The 21400-nt window shown below is 35.3% G+C and overlaps 1 protein-coding gene across 2 annotated transcripts in view; it reads right to left on the bottom strand.

The window, feature by feature from the left end:
• Positions 1-510: 510 nt before the first annotated feature.
• The window catches only part of PXDN (peroxidasin), an 88706-nt gene continuing 67816 nt past the window's right edge, over positions 511-21400 (bottom strand). For both annotated transcript variants that reach the window (XM_050316112.1, XM_050316113.1), the window contains 6 exons: positions 20988-21122; positions 18335-18543; positions 7614-7734; positions 5050-5182; positions 4085-4198; positions 511-3425 (listed from right to left, as the gene is read on the bottom strand). In XM_050316112.1, coding sequence (XP_050172069.1) covers positions 3303-3425; positions 4085-4198; positions 5050-5182; positions 7614-7734; positions 18335-18543; positions 20988-21122 — 835 coding nt within the window. In that variant the 3' untranslated portion in view covers positions 511-3302. The remainder of the gene's footprint in view (positions 3426-4084; positions 4199-5049; positions 5183-7613; positions 7735-18334; positions 18544-20987; positions 21123-21400) is intronic.

Here is a 21400-nt window from a genome sequence, read left to right on the forward strand (position 1 = left end):
TTGCATGAATATGAATATCCATTTGTGAAATGATGTGAATAAAGAATAAATGTCGAATCAAGTGCTTGGGAGGGCAAGTCATGACTGGAGCTATTTCAAGACATGAGGAAGTGAAGAAAATGTGTAAGAACAGGGTGAAGTATGTATATATTTGTATGTAATTATTATGACATTCCCATAAAAAATAGGAAAAAATGTTCAGCACTAAGAGTATACATTTTTGCTAAGAAATAAGAATATTTTTAAATAACCTTTCTAAGCCTATGGTATCTTTTTCCCATCACCTAGAAGAACACAGTGAATAGATGCTTTAATTCTAATATTCCTAATATTACAAAAGCTACTGAATCTACATGACTCATTAGCACACTGCTTATTTTTCAGAAACAGATTCTGGATCATGACAAGCCTGCTTAAGAGAAGTAACGTGAAACTTTGATAAAAGCCTATACACTGGAACCTTCAGAAAATAAACTAAACAATACATGTACGAGAAGAAATCACTTGACATTTACTTGGAAATGTGGCCCATTTTATTTTAACTGAAAAGCATTCATTATACAGTGCAAACAGTTCTTTGGTAAATTTACTGGTTAAAATAACAACAACACTGACTTTGTTTTAGGTAACATTAAAAAAAGGAAAATAAATATGTAAAATTTGCAACATAGTACAGCAATATTCTCACAGTGGATACTGAGGAAATGGTCAGCTAACCATTGGCCACTGTTTCAGAAATGTTAAAATTAATGCTGATTCTACAGACACTGCAATAAAACAGAACTAGTACAATCCATGACTGATAACATTTTAAACTGTGGATAAAGACCTGTTTTTCCTGGTTTATAAACACATGGATGGCAGAAAATAACTCAATATTACACTTGTTACACTTGTTTAAGCATATCCAGGCTCCTAAGCCCATTTTATATACCATATGAATAAACAGTGAACAACGAAGATAACCTCCTACTTTACTCTGGAGGCTGGAGAAAAGAAACAATCAGATATAAGGTACTATTTTAAAATGTATAAATGGAAACTGTCTTCTCCTATTAGCAGAAATATTGAGAAAGTTTATTTAGTATAAAGTTGGAATAAAAGAATGCAAGTAGTAACCAGTTGGATGTATTACTGCCTTACTTAACTGTTTAGACAGCTAAATTATATTTGGGTTAGCTCTGCAATCCTTTCTCTTTGAGGAATTTCTGCCATAGTCAATGGGAATTCCATCTGAGTTGGAATTACAGGGCGAGACGTGGTTTGGACTCTCAACAAGTCAACAAAATACCAGAGTATCAAAGAAATATGGGAACGACAACCTCTAGGAATCATATGATACTCAAACATGCTCGCCACACACAATTTCTATATGTATTAACATAGAAAATTACATAAATCAAAACATTGTATATAAAATCAATTAAAATATTCTTAAAAATATAAATTGTAGTTCCATGTGTACCACACACCTTTAACACAGCACTCACATGTACATATTACTTCTACCATAGCATGAAACAAGTTTCTGTAGTAAGCTTTAAAGATACACCAGACTTTGAATGTGTGTCATGGTAACAGTTTATCCAATTAGAAATTATTAACGTTAGTAATCAGAGAAATTATGTGCCAAAATATGATAGTGGATTTCATATTGCCATCCTACGTTAGTTATTAGACATGTTCTACCATGTAATAATTAACTATTCAGTCTGCTTGCATAATCTGAAATGTTTAACATACAAATGTTTAACTTTGTGCAGATTTCTTCGATACCCAAATCTCTGTCCCCTACATTTTAACACTAAACTCAGAAGTCAGTGACTAAAGAGCAGCTCTGGTTCTAGCTAGTCCTGACTTAGGACTAAATGACAGAGCCACAAACTCTAACATATTAAGTATTCAGGGAAAGAATCAATTCTGAATAAACACAGAAAAGAGCTGTAAAATGAGGTATGATAGTTGTCCTTCACTCAATATAATTCCTGGTCAGAAATATGAAGTTTGCCTTCTAAAAAGTACACAACTTTGAAATGCTAGTGTAGACATATACTCTATAACATTAAACATTTACTAAATGGGAAATAAAGTCCATTGGTAGACCATTTTTAACATGAAAGATAAAAATATTGAGGTAAAAATATATATGCATTAGATGAAACTTGAAAAAAAAAATAATAATCAAAGACCTTGTCAGAAAAAGTAGTCAATCCACAATTTATCATGCTCCTTGATTTTGATTTTTCATTTTTTTCAACAAACAGTGCCACAATATGATCAGGAACATATGTCTATTGATAATATGCACAATGAATCAGTAGAAATCTTTGTATAGAAAATGGCTTGTGACATCTTTTCACATTTTCAAAACAGGGCCATACAATTATGTGAGCTGATCTGAGATCAAAAGAAGTATGCTGGACTGGATGGTTATGTTACAGTGATTTAAAATAAATGAAACAAACAAAAAAAATTTTGCCAAGCAATTACATATGTTTTGACAAAAAAGGATTATATTCATTTTTAAGATCAAATGCTACTCTGTCATGTATGTTTCCCTGGAATGAAGAAAACAGTCAATTACATGTACAATATACATTCAGCTGCTTTCTGTATCTTCCAATTACATTTACTTGTATTTCCTTACTATTTCTAGAGCTTTTTTTCCCTAAAAGTTTTGATTAATTTTGCTCCTTGAATTAAGGAAAGGATTTGAAAGATGTCATGCAGTTTAATTTTTTCCTTGCTGGTCCAGGTGCAGAAATGATAGTGTGAATTTCCATGCACTGATGTTTGCAGGAACTGGCCCAACATTGCTTCAGGCACAGTGACCTCATGTTTTCCTTTTCTCTGGGTCTTACTAAATAACAACAAAGAGCTAAATATCAAGTCACACTGGTACTAAAAAGGGAGAGTAAACTTTCAATGTTACTAATTAAAGATAGGAAACATTTTAGAGTTCATTTTAGAGTAAGTCCTAAGCCCAGTCATTTTGGGTACCTAAAACTACCTGACAGTGTTCTTTTAAAGTAGCACCAGTTTGAGTTTGTCCAACCTGAGAAGTATAACACACAATTAACTTTGACCTGTTTGCTAATTTCCCTTTCATTATTTTTTGCATTGTGATTTACCTTCATGGGCAGAAAATAAAATGATACGATAAGTTATACTGTTACAGCACCATTAGAATATTGTAAATCTTGATTTCTTGCCGTTGTTAAGACTGTAGTTACCTGGTTTTGCCATCAGCAGGCAATGATATGAATTGAGGAATATGCACCCTAAATTCTTAAAAAGCAGATTTATGGCTTCTTTTTATTAATGTTTTGTTGTAAGCAGACTGGACAGCAATCTCCTTTCACCTTCACAGGTGCTTCACAGTCAGCCAGTGGGCATGATTCTACAAAACAGGTAATCTGACCAACCTGTGTCAGGAAAAAAATAACAAAACCAAATCACTCTTAGCTACATGTTCCAAACAAGAAATACATTTTTCATATTATTCATTCTCTTTTAAGATCCTGACTATTATGATTAACTCCACGTAGTTTGTTTCAGCATAAACTTCTATTGACAAGTCTAAGGTGCTCTCTGTACTACCACATCTCTTTAATGAAGCAGTATATACCCTTTTATCTAATATTAAGGTGCTACTGGGGTATGAAGCACTAACATATTTCTTTAATTACCTTTCTAAAAATTTTACTAGGATAAAAGAAAATTAAAATCTAGCACTAAGTCAGATGAGCTTTTACTGATTTTTATGCATTTTAGTAGACTTTTTCAGGAAATGTCTCACTTTGTAGTTCATTTTACCCATATAACTTTATATTAATGAAAATGGAAACATAATAAAGATAGATAAAGGCTGATAGATAGATAAAGGAAATATAAGGAATATAGATTAACAGTGTCAAGGGCAGGGATATCTGAAAATATAATTTTCTGCACAAAATATCTGAAGATCCATAAAAAACAGTTAGCAAATATTACCCAGAAATTAGCAGGCACAAAACTGGGACTGTTATTTTAGAAGTAGAAATTAACATAATTTCTATCTCTAAATGAATTTTCAAATACTTACTTTGCATTCACACACAGTACAAGGGTCCCTTTTCCAGGTTTCATTGCTGGAATATGATTTACCCTCTTCATCAGTGCAATCAGAATTACTGAGGCGTGATTCAAGTTTTTTTATCTGAAAACATTAAAAAAAAGGTTAATAATCAAATAAAGGCTTTATTTCTGCAAGGGTGTTCTGTCTTTTCTCTTATACTACATAATCCATGTTAAATACTTGTCTGGGTTTTTCTTCTCACTACTTAGTTTTTTGAAAGACTTAGTCAGTCTTTCAAAAGAAAGGTAACAGAAAAGATATCTTTCCTACCATTGAAATATTCAGCTAGAGCATACAAAGAGAACAAAACTACCTGTGTTATATATATAAAATTTAAACTGTCAAAAATGTTTTGAAAAGGAGGTGAATTTAAAAAAAAAAATACCTACCTTAATTAAAAATGTTTGCTTTGATTTTTTACTATCTCCTGTATGTTAAACATTTCAAAAACGGAATTCCACTATGGCTTAATAAAGAGTTTGCTTGCAAATATTGTAAAAGTCTTCTTTAAGTGATCTAGATCTTAACAATATTTACAGCTGTAGTCTGGCATATTACTTTTTATGAAGGCTACATTTTAATCATAGCTTTACAGAGATTCTATACATTTTAAATAGGAAAAAAGATTTTATTGGTGCTACACATAAATTTTTAGAGAAAGTAATTCCATGTTTAGTACACAATGGCTACACAAGGCTTCAGGTTCAAAAGTCAAGAGGGTTTAGTTGTAGAATACTTCAGTATGATTTCAAAAGAACATAGAAATAAAGAATAATAACACACCATGTTCTGTGTTGTTTTCTGTTTGAGATACTATGTGGTGGATTTTGGCTGCAAGGGATGTCTAAATATTGAAAATATAATATGAGTGATGTTAGGAAAACATTATGAATTAAATCTACAATTAGACACAGTTCATTATAGCATCTTACCTGATTTCTGAGGCTTGAAATAGTTTTTTGCATTTCCAAAACAAATTCTTTGAAGTCATTAACCGCAGGTACATTTCTATTTTCATTAGATGCTGATGTGGCATTACGAAAAAATTTATTCTGTTTCACAGAGCTGCAACAAATGAATGCCAAGTCAGGATATTCATCTAACTCATTTTTATTTGGCTAGATATTTTGGAACACCTAGCAAAAATGTAAAATAAGAGCAACCAACAAATGTAGGAACAGTATGAACCACAACAGCATGCAAGACCCAAAGGTGCTGAAGACAGACTCAGGACAGGTGAGCTCTGGATTATTGATAATATCATCAGCAATAGGGAATTTCTTCTACTTAGAAAAATTATGTATTTCATACAGGGGTGCACACAAAGTTGTCATCAGTGACACTGTAGAGCATCACCTTAAATTCACTCCTGAGCCTCCAATACAAAAGTAGACAAAGGGAAAGTCTTAAAAAGTGTTCCTTTCAAATATGAAATTCACATTTCACATTCTGAACCACAGTTTCTTCCTCTATATGTTCATTAGGAAAATGTGTTTTTAAAGACATATGACTTTGAAAAGGAAAAAGTTGGTTTTCACAAAAAAATGAGAAATACTTCTAGATATGAACATAATCCTGTGTCCCATTTTAACTAACATTTGTACTAACAATTTGTACTAACAAAAAATATAAAGTCTTTTGTCTGTAGCACTTTACAGGTGGTATCTCTTAACAGATGTACAATCCTAAATTGTGTTAATCAATTCAATCTGTTGATGAGGAGCAATCAAAGCAACTGTCCATAAATAATAATGTATTATCTAGCACCACTTAACAAAACATGCATTCAAAACCAAGGATATCACTAATTTTTAAGTCACTTATTACATTAAGATTCTTGAATCCATACAAGCATTCCTATTTTGTTAACATGTCATTTCTGGTGCTAAGGGATACCCCAAAGAATGAACAGGGAAAGAAATTCCCATGTAACAGGGCTCATGATTTATAATCTTTCTGCATAAATTAAAACAGCACTTACTGGCAGGGGTTCAAGCTACTTAGTTTCCCATAGTTTTTCATCTAAATTAAAGAAAAAGAACTCTCAACAACATAACATGCCAAAATTCAAGTAAACCAGCTGCAGCTGTATAACAAAATGTTTAATCTTCCCCACCTGCTCAAGTTATTGAAAAGGAGAAGGAGAAAAAGAAAGGAGAAAAAGAACCTTCTCACCACACATGCAATTTAAACACACTGAGCAAGAGAACTGATGCAAACATTAAAGGCAGGTTGCTTTAGTTTTACTTATGCTACAAATAGAGTATTGTAAATTTCCTATTTTGTATTCCTAATTAGTAATGGGACTATTGTAGATTTCTGAAACACAGTCAAACAGCAAGCTAGCAGAACAAGCTGCTACTCAGACACAAGTGTTTATTTTTTCTGGCTTTCATTTTTATTTAATTTAACCCTTTTACAATTTTAGAACTATGGAACTAGCATCCTTAAAAAGTGAATTGCTATTCTGTAAATTTGAAAACTTCTACCAGTTCACTTGAAAAGACAGACAAAGCATCCTTCTTTAACAATTACTTCAAAGGAACTGTTCTTTTCATATTATCTATAAGCCAGTTTATACTTTGCTGTTGTCTTCTCTTGTCTAAAATCTTAAACACGTAAAGTCTCTGTTACTTCAGGACAGATTCCTATCAATTAAGTGAAATATAATGGTAGTGTTTCTTCAAGTGCTAGAACACCCACATGAGTATTTGAAATTGCTGAAATACATGTACCTGTCTATGCATCTGTCTAGATGCTTTCCTCGCCAGAGTAGGTAGACTTTGCCTGGTTGTTATCATCATCAGTCAAGTACATAATTTTATTTGCTAAAAGAATGTATGCTAAAAGGAAAGCTAATTCAAAAGAGCTCATCATGAAGGATCTTCACAAGAAATGCTTGGTCTGAGCAGAACTCATTTCATGTCACTAACTCATAGGTAAGTTTTGATAACTAGAAAGGGCAAGGACCCTGTGCAGCTGACAATTTCTGACCAACACTGTGATTTACTTCCCTGCTACAGTATTTTGAGGATTAGGGAGTTATAAACAATATCATCTGTACACTACTGTTCTCCTTTCCTGCTCTGAATATTTTGGTATCAGAAGCCATCCTTACCATTAATCACAAATTTTTATGCCAGTATAATCAAGACTTGGTTTTCTCCATTTCTACAGGAGGAACAAGGAGCTCCAAAGAGGAAATGAAATAATTTAGTTTGGTTACTGCCGAACAGTAGGAAAAGTGCAGGAAGAATAAAAAAACTATGCTATGTCACCAACAAAGAGTTTTACACAAATTTGAGCTTGAAAAAAAGTGGTTTATTGTTAGCAGAGATGCAGAAGTGTCAGAATGAAATACATCAATCATAAACTTGAAAAAGCAGGCACTGGAAAAAAGTGGTATGCACTTAGAAAGAAATGATTCAGTTTGATTTCATTTTGAAAACAAATGGGATTTTATACTTCTTAAAAAAAAAACCAAAACAAAACTCACCTTACTGTTTTGGACATTTTCATTTTCTTCAGAGGCTTATCCTCCTGAAAGCTGTAATCAAGAGAGCGTCTTCCCCGAAAGTGATATGAAAATGCATTAAACTGTCCTCTAGTTCTACAGTCTGAAATTAGACAAGAAAATGCGTATTATAAACTACAGTATATTTCAGTGGTTATAATATTAATATGGTTTTGCAGTGTCTTCTGAATTGGTAAAAGCAAGTCACACATTCAGTCTGATCCCTCTGGAATTAGTTGATGGCAGATGACTATGTCTCATTGTTACATTTAAGTTAGCTGGATGCAGAGAATTTGATTATTCACAGACTACCTTTTAAGTGAGAAACAAAGGAACAAACCCTTTTTTTAAAAACCTATCTAGTGCTACTTTAACTATTCTTTTCACTTCTGAAATTTCCACACTCTTGGCTTTTAATTATTTTCTGCTTTTCAAAAGGGGCAGTTACATATGAAGAAAAACAATGACAGAAGAACCACCCTTTGGCTTCCTCATCTATCCCAGGCATTATTATTTGTTATTTTTGGCCTCTGAAAGAGAATTTATAATTAAATCCTGGAGCACATTTGCAGACACACTTTATAGGTTGACCAGCCACATCTCCAAATTTCAGGAATTTGAAGGTATCACCAGACCCTAAAGCTCTTTCCACCACAGAGTGAAAATCTCAAGCCCAAGAATAATCTACGACAGAAATCTCCTAAGATCCTAAGAGGACGTCTTGACAGGATGAAGTATGTTCTTTCCTTTGGTTCACTTTACTTAGCCTTCCAAACACAGTAAGCATTTGGAAGGAGTCCCATTTAAAAAATAAAAAGAAAACATAGCAAAACTGCAACAGCACTTTTGAGAGGAGATAATGAGAAAAACGAAGTTTTCATTTCTATTCACAGAAGCTTTAAAGCTAAAAGTCATAATGGGCCAAGCTGAAGCAGGAACCAACAGCATGATCAACTGTTAAAAGAAGAGACTGGTAAAACAGAAAGGAAAACTGAAATACAGAATGCCATGGATGTATCCCAGCTAAGTTTAGTATTAGCAAAACGAGGCATGAAAGCAATTGAACATGGAAGGAGCAATTTTCTATAAGTTTTTCTTAATTTGCACCAAAACAAATTAGTTGACAGAAAGTCAATAACATTTATAAAGTATTTTTCTGAATTTTGGATTGAATACCTAAAGTATTAACAAAAATTATTGCAGAAGCTTCAAGTCAATAAACAAGCCTCTGTTGAACTGAGCAACTTCAGAAACAAATGTTAAGTTGCTCTGATTATACAAAAATAAGTATCTTGGACTAGGTTTAATTACACTGGATTTAAATTAGACTATTAAAATTACCCTGTTAGGAAAAATTTAAGTTTGTCCATGGCTCAATATCACTTAGGACAGAAAAAAGAAAGTTGAATGACCAAAAAAAAAAAAAAAAGTACTAACTGCATTTCAGTTCAAAAACAGTATCTACAGATCATTCTTGAACACACCTTATCCACAATTCTCCTTCCCTTTTCTTTCCTTACAGTTCTTTAATAAATTCATTACCTTCCTGCTATAACAGGAACACCAAAGAACCAGATGGTATTTGCTGCCAACATATTGTTCATTCTTTATATGTGTTCTGCTGTTTCTCACATAATCTTCTTGCTGCGCACTCAGAAATTAAGCGCTTTCAGATGGGAACAGACTGATGTGTCAGTTAGATGCTTTGCATGAAAGCATTTTAGAATACCCTTAGACACTCCTATATTTAGTATGGTGAGAAAAAGGGTCACACTCTGAAGGGAGAAAGTACTAGTTTTGGTCAGAGGAATTCTTTTCTTAAAGCAATGTGTTGCTTAAAGTTTTCCTGAGTGTCACAAAAACTTTAGTTTCTCTTGGAAGCAATATGCGAAAGGTTTCTGCTATCCTCCTTTGTTTAGTAACTGCCAAGGTCATCTTGCATAATATAGATAATTTTTTGGTACAATAAAACAATGGCCCATTGTTTTTTGTATTCCTAGGTTGATTTTCAGAAACAAAGGTCTGAAATCCTGGGAAGGTTTAATCACCTTAGGTCAGTAAATATGAGAACCATATGTTCAGTGACAGCTTTAAGTACACAGACCTGACTTTCTGTGTTTTTTAAGACTCATATATGTCTTGCCAAATTAATAACTCTTGTTCTTGGTTTCTGTTTCGGGTACAACAAAGAGGATTGCCACTGCTGAGAGGTGCAGGACAGGATGCTTTAGCTTTGAGAAAGCCTAAACCAAGAAATTTCTCTCTTACACTTTTTTTATTTTATTTTATTTTTAATGAAGAATACTTTATCAATAGCAATAAATGTTGTAGGTGGTTTTTATGATTGTAAAGAACATAATTATGGTGGTTAAAACAGCCTGTATTATAAGTGATTTTTAGGTGTGATATTGTCACGAGCTGCAGCTTCAATTGTCATCATGTTGCAAGTTGTTGCCATGGACATCGTGCTCAAGAGCCAGTGTCAGCTGCCATTGGACAGTTCGTGGAGCCACAGCAGCTCAACCAATCCCTGATTTACCCTGTTGCTATCCTACCCCTGCATACATATGTATATGCTCCCTATGTTTATGTATTTTCCTATACCCAATCCTAGTTGGAGGATTAGCATGCTCCTCCTATTCTCCTCCCATATTCCTGAACCTTCCTCCCCAAGCCCTATAAAAACCCTCCATTTTCTAATAAAGTTGATTCAGCTCCATTACCCCAACACTGAGCTAGCTGGTCTGCATTACCACTTAATTCCAACAAATAAATAAGAAAAATAAATCTAAAATTCTCCTTTTTTTTTAAGCTTACCTAAAACATCCCAAAATTAGCAATATCCATTCCAATTTATTTTCTGCAGAAAAAGTGAATGTTTAAAAGCAACATAAGGTATTGTTATACTGCAAGTGTCAAGATGATCCATTCACAGAATCACATAATCATTTAGGTTGGAAAAGACTTCAAAATTATCGAGTCCAACTGGGTCCAACCTTTGACCTTGTCAACTAGACAACGGCACTAAGTACCATGTCCAATTGTTTCTTGAACAACTCCAGGGAATGGTGACTTCACTACCTCCCTCAGCAGTCCATTCCAATGTTTAACAACCCATTCCATAAGGAAACTGGCATTTCCATCTGTGTATGAATACCCTGTTTTCCACAAGGTTTTGAAAATGCACCTATAATGTGAACTGGATAATAAAACCCCTGACATTCAGAATTACTGAACACTCTTAAATTCCTCGCGAATCACTCCTCAAAATCTGGGCCGCAGAGAATTAGTCTAACAGTAGATTCCAACTAAAACAACTTGACAGACTAAAGAAAAGTGAGCAAAAGCACATACAAATATCTATTTGACAACGGCTCAATTCTCTGAGATTTATTGTAGTGAATTAAGTTGCTGTAGCTGCAAGCATTTGTATATATCTAAGCACCTGTAGTCATGCCAGTGGAAGCAGTAAAATGGAGGAGAAACATTGAAAACGCCCTAACTCAAAATAGCTGTTTCTGTTATAGCTAAACAGGCCACATCCCTTCACATTGCCCTGCATCTCTTAATTTCTTCTGTTGAATACAACTTTCTAACAAATGATAAATTAAAGAGCAGCAAAAAAATGTAATATGGTGGTCTAAAATCCAACAGTAATCTGCTCAGATTGGAACAGATGTATTTTGTATAAACATTTCTTAAACATCTCAGAAAAAAAATGGTATAGAAGACACCGTCTTTAGATGTAAATTTAAATGTAAAAAGATATATTTGAATGTAGAGAGCAAAAATAAATATGGACTGAGCAAAGCAAACAAGATCTGTATAAACAGAAAATGTTTTCAGGCAGAAATTGCATCCTTTTGGTATTTTGAGGAGTTCTTGGTGAACAATTTCCATTGTCACAAAAGAACTTGCAGTCTCACACTAAGTATGCTGGTAACATTTTAAAATGTTATGCCACTATATTCCACAGAATTTAGTGCTTAGCCCAGTTGCTTAGTATTTTCATTGAAGATGAAAGGGTGTAATGAAAAGTGCATAATAAGCAGGTAACGTGGTCAGTAGAGAAGCAATAGACAGCATAATTGTTGGTCTGATCTTAAAATACAGGAGTTCATAAATATAGGCCTAATCTACTAAAAGAGCAAATATAAATGCATTCAGATTAAGAATGTGTCTTAACTCTTCTAATGAAATTCAGTGAGATTTAAACATGTCTAATCAGAATTTATATAAGGTCGTATTCCTGAATTAAACCAAAAAAAGAACAATATCTGATAGAAGAGATATATTGTTTGCTAACTGAGAAACTTTTAAGAAAAATCATCTTCCTAAATCCGTTCACACTTACAAGGATGACTTGCATCTTATCTGAATCACCTCCTCTGGGTTTATTTTCCATTGTCCTCCTGGGTCTACGTGAAACCTCATGGGTTTTGACATAAAACAAAAGCATAACGAAATTTTTCATTTCAACTTAGAAAAAAAAAGCACTCTCAAAAAGTGCGAAACTTTTAAAGACTCACAATTGAGTAATCATGAAAGCATACACTGAGTACTTTTAAAAAATGAAATCGAAATACACTTTTTGCACTAGGGAGCCTGAAAAAAAGCACCTAAAGTTTCTTATTTGGCAAATCTGAAGCTCGAATGCTACTTTGCTCAAATAAAGAACTTCAGCAAACCCAGCAATTATTCATTATCTCCGATAAGACAAAGGTGGTAAGTGAAGGAAAATAGAAGAAAACTCATGTACTTCAGTGGACCCCCTACTTTTTGCCATCATAAACTAGTAATTCTGTTGTAGGATTTGTTAATTGAAATCTAAAATTTTGTTATTATAATGAGGAATAATGCTTTGCTTTATAAAAAATATATGCTAGCTTTACTTAAGAAATCTACAAGGTAGCTTTTGGTAACTAAGAAGTTTCTCTGTTCTTCATATGCAAAGATATTTTTACTTTAACAAAATAGTAAAGCTAACAAAACCAGATGTGTTTCAAACCAGCCTGGAACAGCTGAACATATGGGTCACTAATCAAATATACGTAAAGTGCAACAAACAGTATTCTGTACTTGAAATTTTAACTTAGGATAATTTTAACTACAAAACAATTAGAAGCATTTTAAATGTGGAGAATGGTTTCACTTTTTTCTTTTAAATAACAAACAATATTAAATTCAAAGAAACAAACCCCCACAATGTAAACAACTCAAAATGAGTGTGTGCCCCCCACACACCTCGGAGGAATGGTGAGTCCCTAGCACCATGGAAGAAAAGAAAATTTTTAAATTAATTGCTTAAACTGGATTCCCACAGAAAACATCACAGTCATTTATCCACGCAAGAAAATAGTTCAAGCCATGCATACTTTGATTTTTCCTCATTAACCTCTGCAAGGCTTCAAGAGTTCAGAAGTAGAGAATAAATATAGGCAATCTTTTAAAGAACATTAATTATTTACTCTTTCTTTGGCTTTGCAATTGTCTGACTGTACTGCATCCAATAGTACTCTCTGGTAGCAACATTCTTGAATGAAAATACAAGCTAGGTTGTTGAACGGATGAATACTCTAAAGACTTTCCAAAGATAACATCTGCTCTAAAAGGCTCAGTGATAACATAACATTTAGAGAATCAACACATAATTTATCAGAACAGTTTTACTATTTTTCCAAATTGATAAAAAATTGTATTTTTGAAACTGTCTGTCAAGCTTCATGAGCCATGCCAAAGTGAACTTATCCTGAACTGGCAGAATATTCTTCATTTACGGTAAAGCACTTGAAGAGTGATAATTGATTTTCTCTCAATTCTGGTATGTGTCAGGGATTTTTTTAGGAAATTCTGGAAGACTTTATATTAAAATTGCAAGGTGTCAATTATATCTAGATTTTTATAAGTTGTTATTAATTTGGGAATGGCAAATTGTTTAAAAAAAATCTGAAAAGTCTTCAAAAAAAAAAAAGCTATAAAAATTAGAGTAAGGCCTGAAAGAAATTATATTTGGGGGATATTGTACAAGATTTAACTGAAATCTAAAGTATTTATTTCTGCTAGTCTCACACAGATGACTCATATTTTGAACTGAGTCTTCCAAGGAAGAATTTACTTAAGAGAGTTGTTACACATTTAAAGTCCCTGCTTGAATTTTCCCATTGCCACCAAGTGAGGGTTATTGCCGACAATGAACTAAAAGCCCAGAGCATCCAGCACATTTTTCCCCATCTCCTCTGGGGGAGGGGGCCACTGCTTTAAGGTGTGTGCCACTGTGGGACGAGGGGTGGCAAAGGAGATCAGATCCCGCGTGTGAGATCCCAGATCCAAATGTCACTGAATTATTGATATAGGTCTGAACCAACACACTGTGAGTGTGTGTGTGCATGCGGGGAAGGGCTGGGCCTGGCCCTGCAGGTCCATGCAGAGCTGGAAGGCGGGCACGTAAGGCCTGTGCTGAGAGCACAGGGCAGAGCTGGAACACAAGGCCTGCTGCCCGTGCAGAGCACACGGAGGAGCTTAAGGCTGTGTAGCTGGGCTGTCAGTCAAGGCAGACCTGCGTGGTAGCCCGCCCACACCACACCCTCTGGAGCCTCTGACTGGCTACAGCACAACTCACTCTGGCCTGGAGGGCACTGAGTGGATATCCTGCCTAGGAGGGAAAACTGAACTCTATAAATACACGAGACTCCACGTGGTCTCTTCCTCTCCAGCTGACACCATGTGAACCATCAACTCTTGTCGGTAACTGTTTCCTCCTCTCCTTTCTCTCTCTTCTTCTCTCTTTCTTTATTCCTTTTAATCTCTTTTCTTCTGTTACTCTTTTCCTTCTCTTGTGGGTAACTTAAAACCAATGAATTGTGTTTTACTAAAGCTGGTATATTGATTGTTTTTAGTGGGTGTTTCCTGTGGAATGGGTCTTTGTGCTGGGTGTTTCAGTGAAATGCTTTTTTCTTGGTTGTATTTTACTCCTCTAAAATTTTACCTTTTGCCAAAATATCTTATTTTTCTCACTAAATTAAAAAGAATTTCTCTTAGAGAAGAGTGTGTGACCTTCTCTGGACACTAATTAGAGGTTATAACAAACCAAAGGACTTTTAGGAAGTCTTAAATAAAACTGTAACCGCTCTGGGCAGTTTAAAGCTTTATCAGGAGCGCAACATTTTTAAAATGGCGATGAAGATGGGATTAATCTCGGAAAGCAAAGAGAAATTTATTTTTGTTAAATTATGTCAGCTTCTGGCCAATGTTTCAACACTTGCAATAAATATTGGAAAATTTTTTTCTTGCTCTTTTCATTTTAAGTTTTCCTAGTCCTCAGAAATGGTGCTGAGAAAGAACTGGCAAAATTAGGTAATTTCAGCAAAAAAACAGTTTTGGTGAAAGAAAACAAACCCCTCGCAAAGAGCAGTTTTTGGCAGAAGAAAAGAAAAATCTTTTGCCAAAATATTTTATTTTTCTCACTAAATTAAAAAGAAATTCTCTTAAAGAATAGTGTGTGACTCTTTCTCCGGATGCCAATTAGAGGTTATAACAAACCAAAAGCCTTTTTAAAAATCTTAAATAAAAATGTAACTGCTCTGGGCAGTTCATAGCTTAATCCAGAGTATACCACCACACGAACTGATACAAGAACAAGATGGATTAAAAGGGAGAGCTGTGCTCCCCATAGCTCTCTTGCTGTCTGGTGTGGACCTGTTGCAGATGCTCCGCCAGCTCCTTGCTGCCTGGAATTGCCGTGTTTCAACCGCCACAGCAGCTCTTTTTTCTTCTACCCAGCATTCTGACAAGGAGCTGCCTACAGGGATTCAGGAAACCTCTGCCTGGCTTCCGTAGCCCCCACGATGGCTTGCTGCTGCAGATCCAGCTGTTTGCCAGCGCCCCGCACCTACCACTGCATCAACGACTTTGGCAGGTCCGGCGCGGCTCTGCCACTTCCTACTTGCCATAGTCATCTGCCTTGCATGGCACTGCCTTGCTGTCCTGATCTGCTGGTTTCCCATGCCCACTGGACCCGCACTGACTCTCCCTGCAGACCCCTTGCACACCTGCCTGCAGCCAAGGCAGCTGCCAGAGCTGGAGCCAATTGGAGCATCCACTGCAACCGCGCACCAGCTCCTGCAGCCCCCAGAGCGCAACCACTGCCAGGAAAGCCTGCCAGTGCCACCTTCTGCCACAAGTGGCTTGTTTTAGGTTTACTTGTTTTAAAAACCCAGCTTGGAAACTTTTTCCCCTGCACCACTGTGAAAGAAAGGTGTTGAACGAGGAGGGGGGAGGGAGGTGCCTAGAGTGATTGACACACACAAAAGAAGTAGCCAGCAGCCCCACAGTCCAAGTTAATGGACTTCAGAAGACTTGAGGGCAGGGTGAGGTTTTTTCTCTCCTCAGGAAACAGTGCAGACTTCTGCCCTGACTCAGGGAGGGTGTGTGGGAAGAGAAGAGCTCCAGGGTTCGTTTTGTTTTCAGCCAAGTCATCTAGCTGCTTTTGGCCCTGGTTTGCTTCCATTCCCTCACGTTTGGTTCTGCCCAATGCTCGAACTTGCCTTGGACTTCATCAGAGAAGCTGGTGCCGTCTGCAGAGGAACCTTTGAGGGAAGAGGCCGTCCCTTCCCTCCTCCATTCCCATGTTGGTAGCAGCTTGTACCCATCAACGAAGGGAATCCCAGCCAGAGCCAACTGGCAACAGTATGATTCCATAGGAAGAACCCCCCCTTTTCTCCTTCCCCTTCTTGGTGGGAAGGGAATCTTCATTTAGGCTTGTCCCATGTACTGGGGCCCCTACACGGTGACCACCAGAACCCAACAGCGCCCCCTGCCAGCCACCACAGAGCACCTGCAGGCTCTGCTCCTCCAGAGATCCAACAGCACCCCCTGTTGATCGTGGTTGGAATTGCACCAAAAGGCGAAAAGTACTGAACTGTTTTTGGAGGAAACCTTTGGTGCTTGTTTTGTGCTTTTTTGTGTTCTTTTGTTTTTCTGCCTATACACATATATCCTTTAATAAAGGGCTGCTATCTTTTCTTTCTTCATATTTCCTCAATCAGAGCCTCTTAATTTCAGACTTAAAATTTCTTAGAGGGAGGAGCTTGGTCTTCCTCATAACTCAGTCCTCTTAGTGAACATTTCAGTCTCATTAAACTGAGACATGCCTGAAAATGCACTAAAAGCAAGCTGTTTACCAGCTCAACAACACAGAGGTGGACAAAGTGATATTCTTTGTTATTGTTTGTTGTTTTATTTTTGGTTCTGACTTTTGTTTGGTCTTTTTTAGTAAAAATTTTTGTTTCTATTTCCTCCCTCATGAGTGTCAATTGACTTTCAATTTACATTAGGTCTGGGGAAAAGGGGGCTTTCTATTCCATCTAAGGTCCTGCTTCCCTGGCAATATTGTCTTTAACCTGAGACAAGAGTGATTTATTTTTTAAAGGCTTGTTTACCTTACAAGACAATACAGTAGTCAGTTTAAAAGAAAAGATGTGCAATAACTCTGAATAGTAAATCTCTATCTACTTATTTTATTTTTAATGATATCTGAGTTTGTTCTCATGGTACAGTCACATCACTTAGAATCCTTCCTCAGTATTTACTGTATTGGTAACAGATTGCAGGGACATTCTCCATCAGTTTAGCTTTTACCTTTTGCCTTAAATTCTGAGCTGTATCACAAAATAATTCTTTGTCATTGGGGACAATTATATCGTATCAAAAGAGTTAAATAGGCACTAGTGAAAGATTGTGACTTCTTTCAGAAATGCAATCCACCGATTCTTTATTCATGCTTATCTTTTGACAGAATACTGAATAGCAGATTCAGCAGTAGCAAACTCAAGAGAATCACCAGTAGAAAAGATGAAGAACATAAATCTGGATATCATCAGCAAATCTACAAGATATTAGTATTGAAACCTAGAAGATTCATATACATATATGCTAATTATTGAATTTAGTAATTATCATAAACTAATAGTACCATTATCTTCTCAAGAGCAAGTTTTTTCCAATTAGAAATTTGTTTGACACCAATTTCTAGATAGTCACAGTTCAACAGCTAAGCTCCCAAAATTCCTGAATATACTTTTACAGCCTGTCAAAAGAAAATGATAACAACATTGTCAAGGAGATCTCAATAAAGAGAGGTCATTTTCCTCTGAAGTATTTTGTTGTTGATGCTACTGAAAATCATTCTGCATGATCGAAAAAACTCTCTTAGAAAGCGATCTTAACTATGTTAAAGAGGCAGTGAAGTCTCGTATGATGCTGGCTAAAGACAGGCCATGGACAAAATCTGTATGGGAGGCAGAAGCCAACATACAAGCCACAAAGCAGCGTCCTATGCTTCACTCAGCTAAGTAAATGCTATTTCAGGAAAAGAATAAAAGGTTACTTTTGAAGAAAAACAAATCACCCCACTCTCCTAGCTTTTGAAGAAGATGGCAATGAACAAGAATGTTTATCCGCAAAAGAAAGAAAACAAGAAGACAGTTATCCACACCACACAGTGCTCAAATCTATGCTATTTTTATACTGTGTCTCCTGAATATAAAATATGGAATGACTGCCCTTTTAACAGGGGCTGTGCTCCAGATTTGAATTTGTAATGTCTTAACAAAACCCAAACAACAGTGAAATATATTCTTTAAATAAAATGGACACTTAACAAACTGCACACATATTAATACCCCCAAATCCACCTGTATACAAACCTTCACAGCAATCTTGCCACATCCTGAGGTCCAGTTTAGGAATATCTTCACAGCTACTATATCCATGTGGGAATTCAGCCACCTTAAAGACATCATGTTGTACTCTGGTTATGTTGTCACCATTATCACACAAAACTCTGGCAAGAGATGTCTGCTTGATCTGAGTTAGCTGAGCAGGCGTGAACACACCCGGGTTCTCATACCATAACCTGTAATCTCAAAGAAAAGACAAGTTTGCTAGTGAAAAAAAAACCCAAACAGGCAGTTTTCCAAAGATATTTCAATACTGTGTTCAGGACAAAATTAATTATTTCATAAAACCTGTTCTCAGCTTTATGTTGTATCAAGGGAGTGATCCGGATGCCAAAATATAAGTGCCTGATATTACTTTAGCCCTACTTAGTGCCATGCTGGTAGTCTGAAAGGGCTGAAATCTTTAACAAATTCTTTGAACTAGTTTAATTTACATGTCTTGGATATCTTTCGGCATCTAAAATGACACCAGACTATCACTTTCAGGGTTCTTTTAAGATAGAGACTGAAATGAACATGATTTCTTTCCTCGGGCAACTTTCCCATGGGTATGCAAAAATTTTGATGGAATTGCTGAGATTAGAAGAATGGTTAATCTATAACCAGTTTATTATCAAGATAAATGAAATAATTTGATTTACAAATGATTTTTGTTTCTGTTAAAACTATTTTAATGACTATACTGATTCAGAGACTTTCTAATATATGCTCAGTTAATTCATTACATTCAAGGAGAAAACACTATGGTTTAAAATAATTTATTTTTCATACACAGAGGGCTAAAAGTCTATTATCAATAGCATATATAAATAATACATTACTATGAAGAGCAAGCCTCCCATGGAAAAGCATGTTTTAAGTTACTGTCCAGGATTTGAAAACATATTACACTATTGTAACATATAAGAACTGCTCACTGTGATATTGTTTCTGTCTCACAAAACTATAGAAGATTAATTATTGATACTTTTTTCCCACCTATTTCAAACAAAACAAAATTTAAAAAAAAAGATCTTTGAACTTTGTAAAAAATCAAAACCAATTTTATAATAAACTTAGAAGGATGGTCAACAAATTTCATTTTACCTACTTAGTGTATCATTTTCATAAGGCATTGGACATTGGCCAATGAATTTCCAAGTACTAGGATCAGATTCTGAAATTTCCATCTTGACATGAAATTAGGCTCCCTTCAGACATCACTCCCCTTCCATGTAAGGGCACATTTGGTTTGCATGGTGTTGTCAGCTGTGATCCTCTGCCCATTGTAATGGCTTTTCAAAGAAGTGGGAGCTGCTTTCATTACGTCTAATAACACTTTACTATTTGCTGGCATGTTGCTTCAAAGCAGTTGTATTCCTTGGACAGAAGAACACCATTTCCTAAACATTCAGTGTTTTCCTATAGTTTCTAAATGTTGTTTCAGAAAAAACTCAAATCAAACAAAACAAAACAAAAAACACAAAACCCCACAAAAACAAACAAACCCCACCCAAAAAATAACCAGAAAAAAAAGTGCTTTTGCTGAAAAAATGTAAACAGATGCACACAAAAAGCAGTATCAATATCCTGTTGTGACACAAATAGGTATTTGTCACTAGCAATGTGGAGCTCATATGTCATATGTTTCTCCTTTTACTCTCTCTGCCTTCAGGCATGAGAGTTCTATGCTTCACAGCTTAATTTTTTAACAGATTTTATGTAAGAAAGTTTGGTGTGTCTTTTACAAAAGCATACAAAAAGTTTTGGGCTATTGACCTCAGAAATCAAAAATCCTTTATAATACCCTAAGTAGCAATGTGATAACTTAAATAAATAAAAAAATAAATAAAGTGAATCAAATCTAATTTCCTATTTCTTCCTCTGTTTCCCTTTCATTAGGATGAGATTAATCATCCTCAATCTTTCTACCTTAATGCCATGAAAAAAAGAGGATTCTAGGTCACAAATTGTGTTAAAATGAGAGAAATGTTGATTTTCAAATACTGAATGAGTGTGCTGGAAGTGTGTAAAGGATATCTGCCTGATGTAACAATAGCAATGAATATTCTCTTATTTCAGGTACTCCAGAAACTGAAAATGAGAAATTGCTTATAATGTGCACTTAAAGTAATTAAAAAACAATTATCAAATTGCATTGTTTGGGTTAACCTGTCTGCTTTTAACACTTTTGGTGCACAGACTGCTTGTATGCAAGCATGTATAGTGATTATATAAATAGAGTGATACTATCCCCACCTGTGCTTAAGTAACAGAGATGGTGAAAGCATCTCAACAACCACAATTTCTTTGCCAATAAAATGACAAATAACAATGAAAGGAGATAAGTATCATCCACTTTTCAACAAGGTAAGTGACTTGAATATCTAGTAAAAGGAAATTCAGCATGTGTTGGTTGTTATGCTTTTTGGGAGTCAGTATGTCATACCATAAAGAGTAAGAGATTTAAAAATAATCATGGCTTCTAACAATGTTTTAAACCTGCATTCATCTTTTCAATTATATTTCAAAATCATAAATGAAAATAAAATGGAGTTTGATTTGGAAAGATGACATTGAAAATGTTACTAAGTATCCTCAGTTTAAAATTAGTTTTGCTTTCCATGGTATTTCAATTTACCTGTCTCCATCTCGAATACGCCTAAACTGTGTGCTTAACAGACACATCAAAGTTGGCCCCAGTCGGCTCCCTGGAACTAAGTCTTCTACCATTAGAGCAGGAAATAGGTCTATGTTCAGTGGGGACCCATACAACCTATAAATTGAAAACCAGAAATATTGAATTACAAATATTTTACATTTACAAAATAATCAGTATGTCATGAAGCTAAGGGCAAAAGCTACAAATAAATCACAGTAAAAATGCCAGTGATAGTGCTACATCCTTTGTGAACAACCTGTGGGTGTGCAAGAAATCCCGCAGTGTAGGTTGTATATGTCTGTAACACCATAGGGGTCTAACTCTACCCCATTATTTACTTTCTCCCAGTATCTTTCTTCCGATTTCTTGGAATTGTTTCTTTTTTATAGCTC

This window comes from Myiozetetes cayanensis, unplaced genomic scaffold (genome assembly GCF_022539395.1).
Source record: "Myiozetetes cayanensis isolate MyiCay16 unplaced genomic scaffold, myiCay2020 scf2-11, whole genome shotgun sequence".
NCBI lineage: Eukaryota > Metazoa > Chordata > Aves > Passeriformes > Tyrannidae > Myiozetetes > Myiozetetes cayanensis.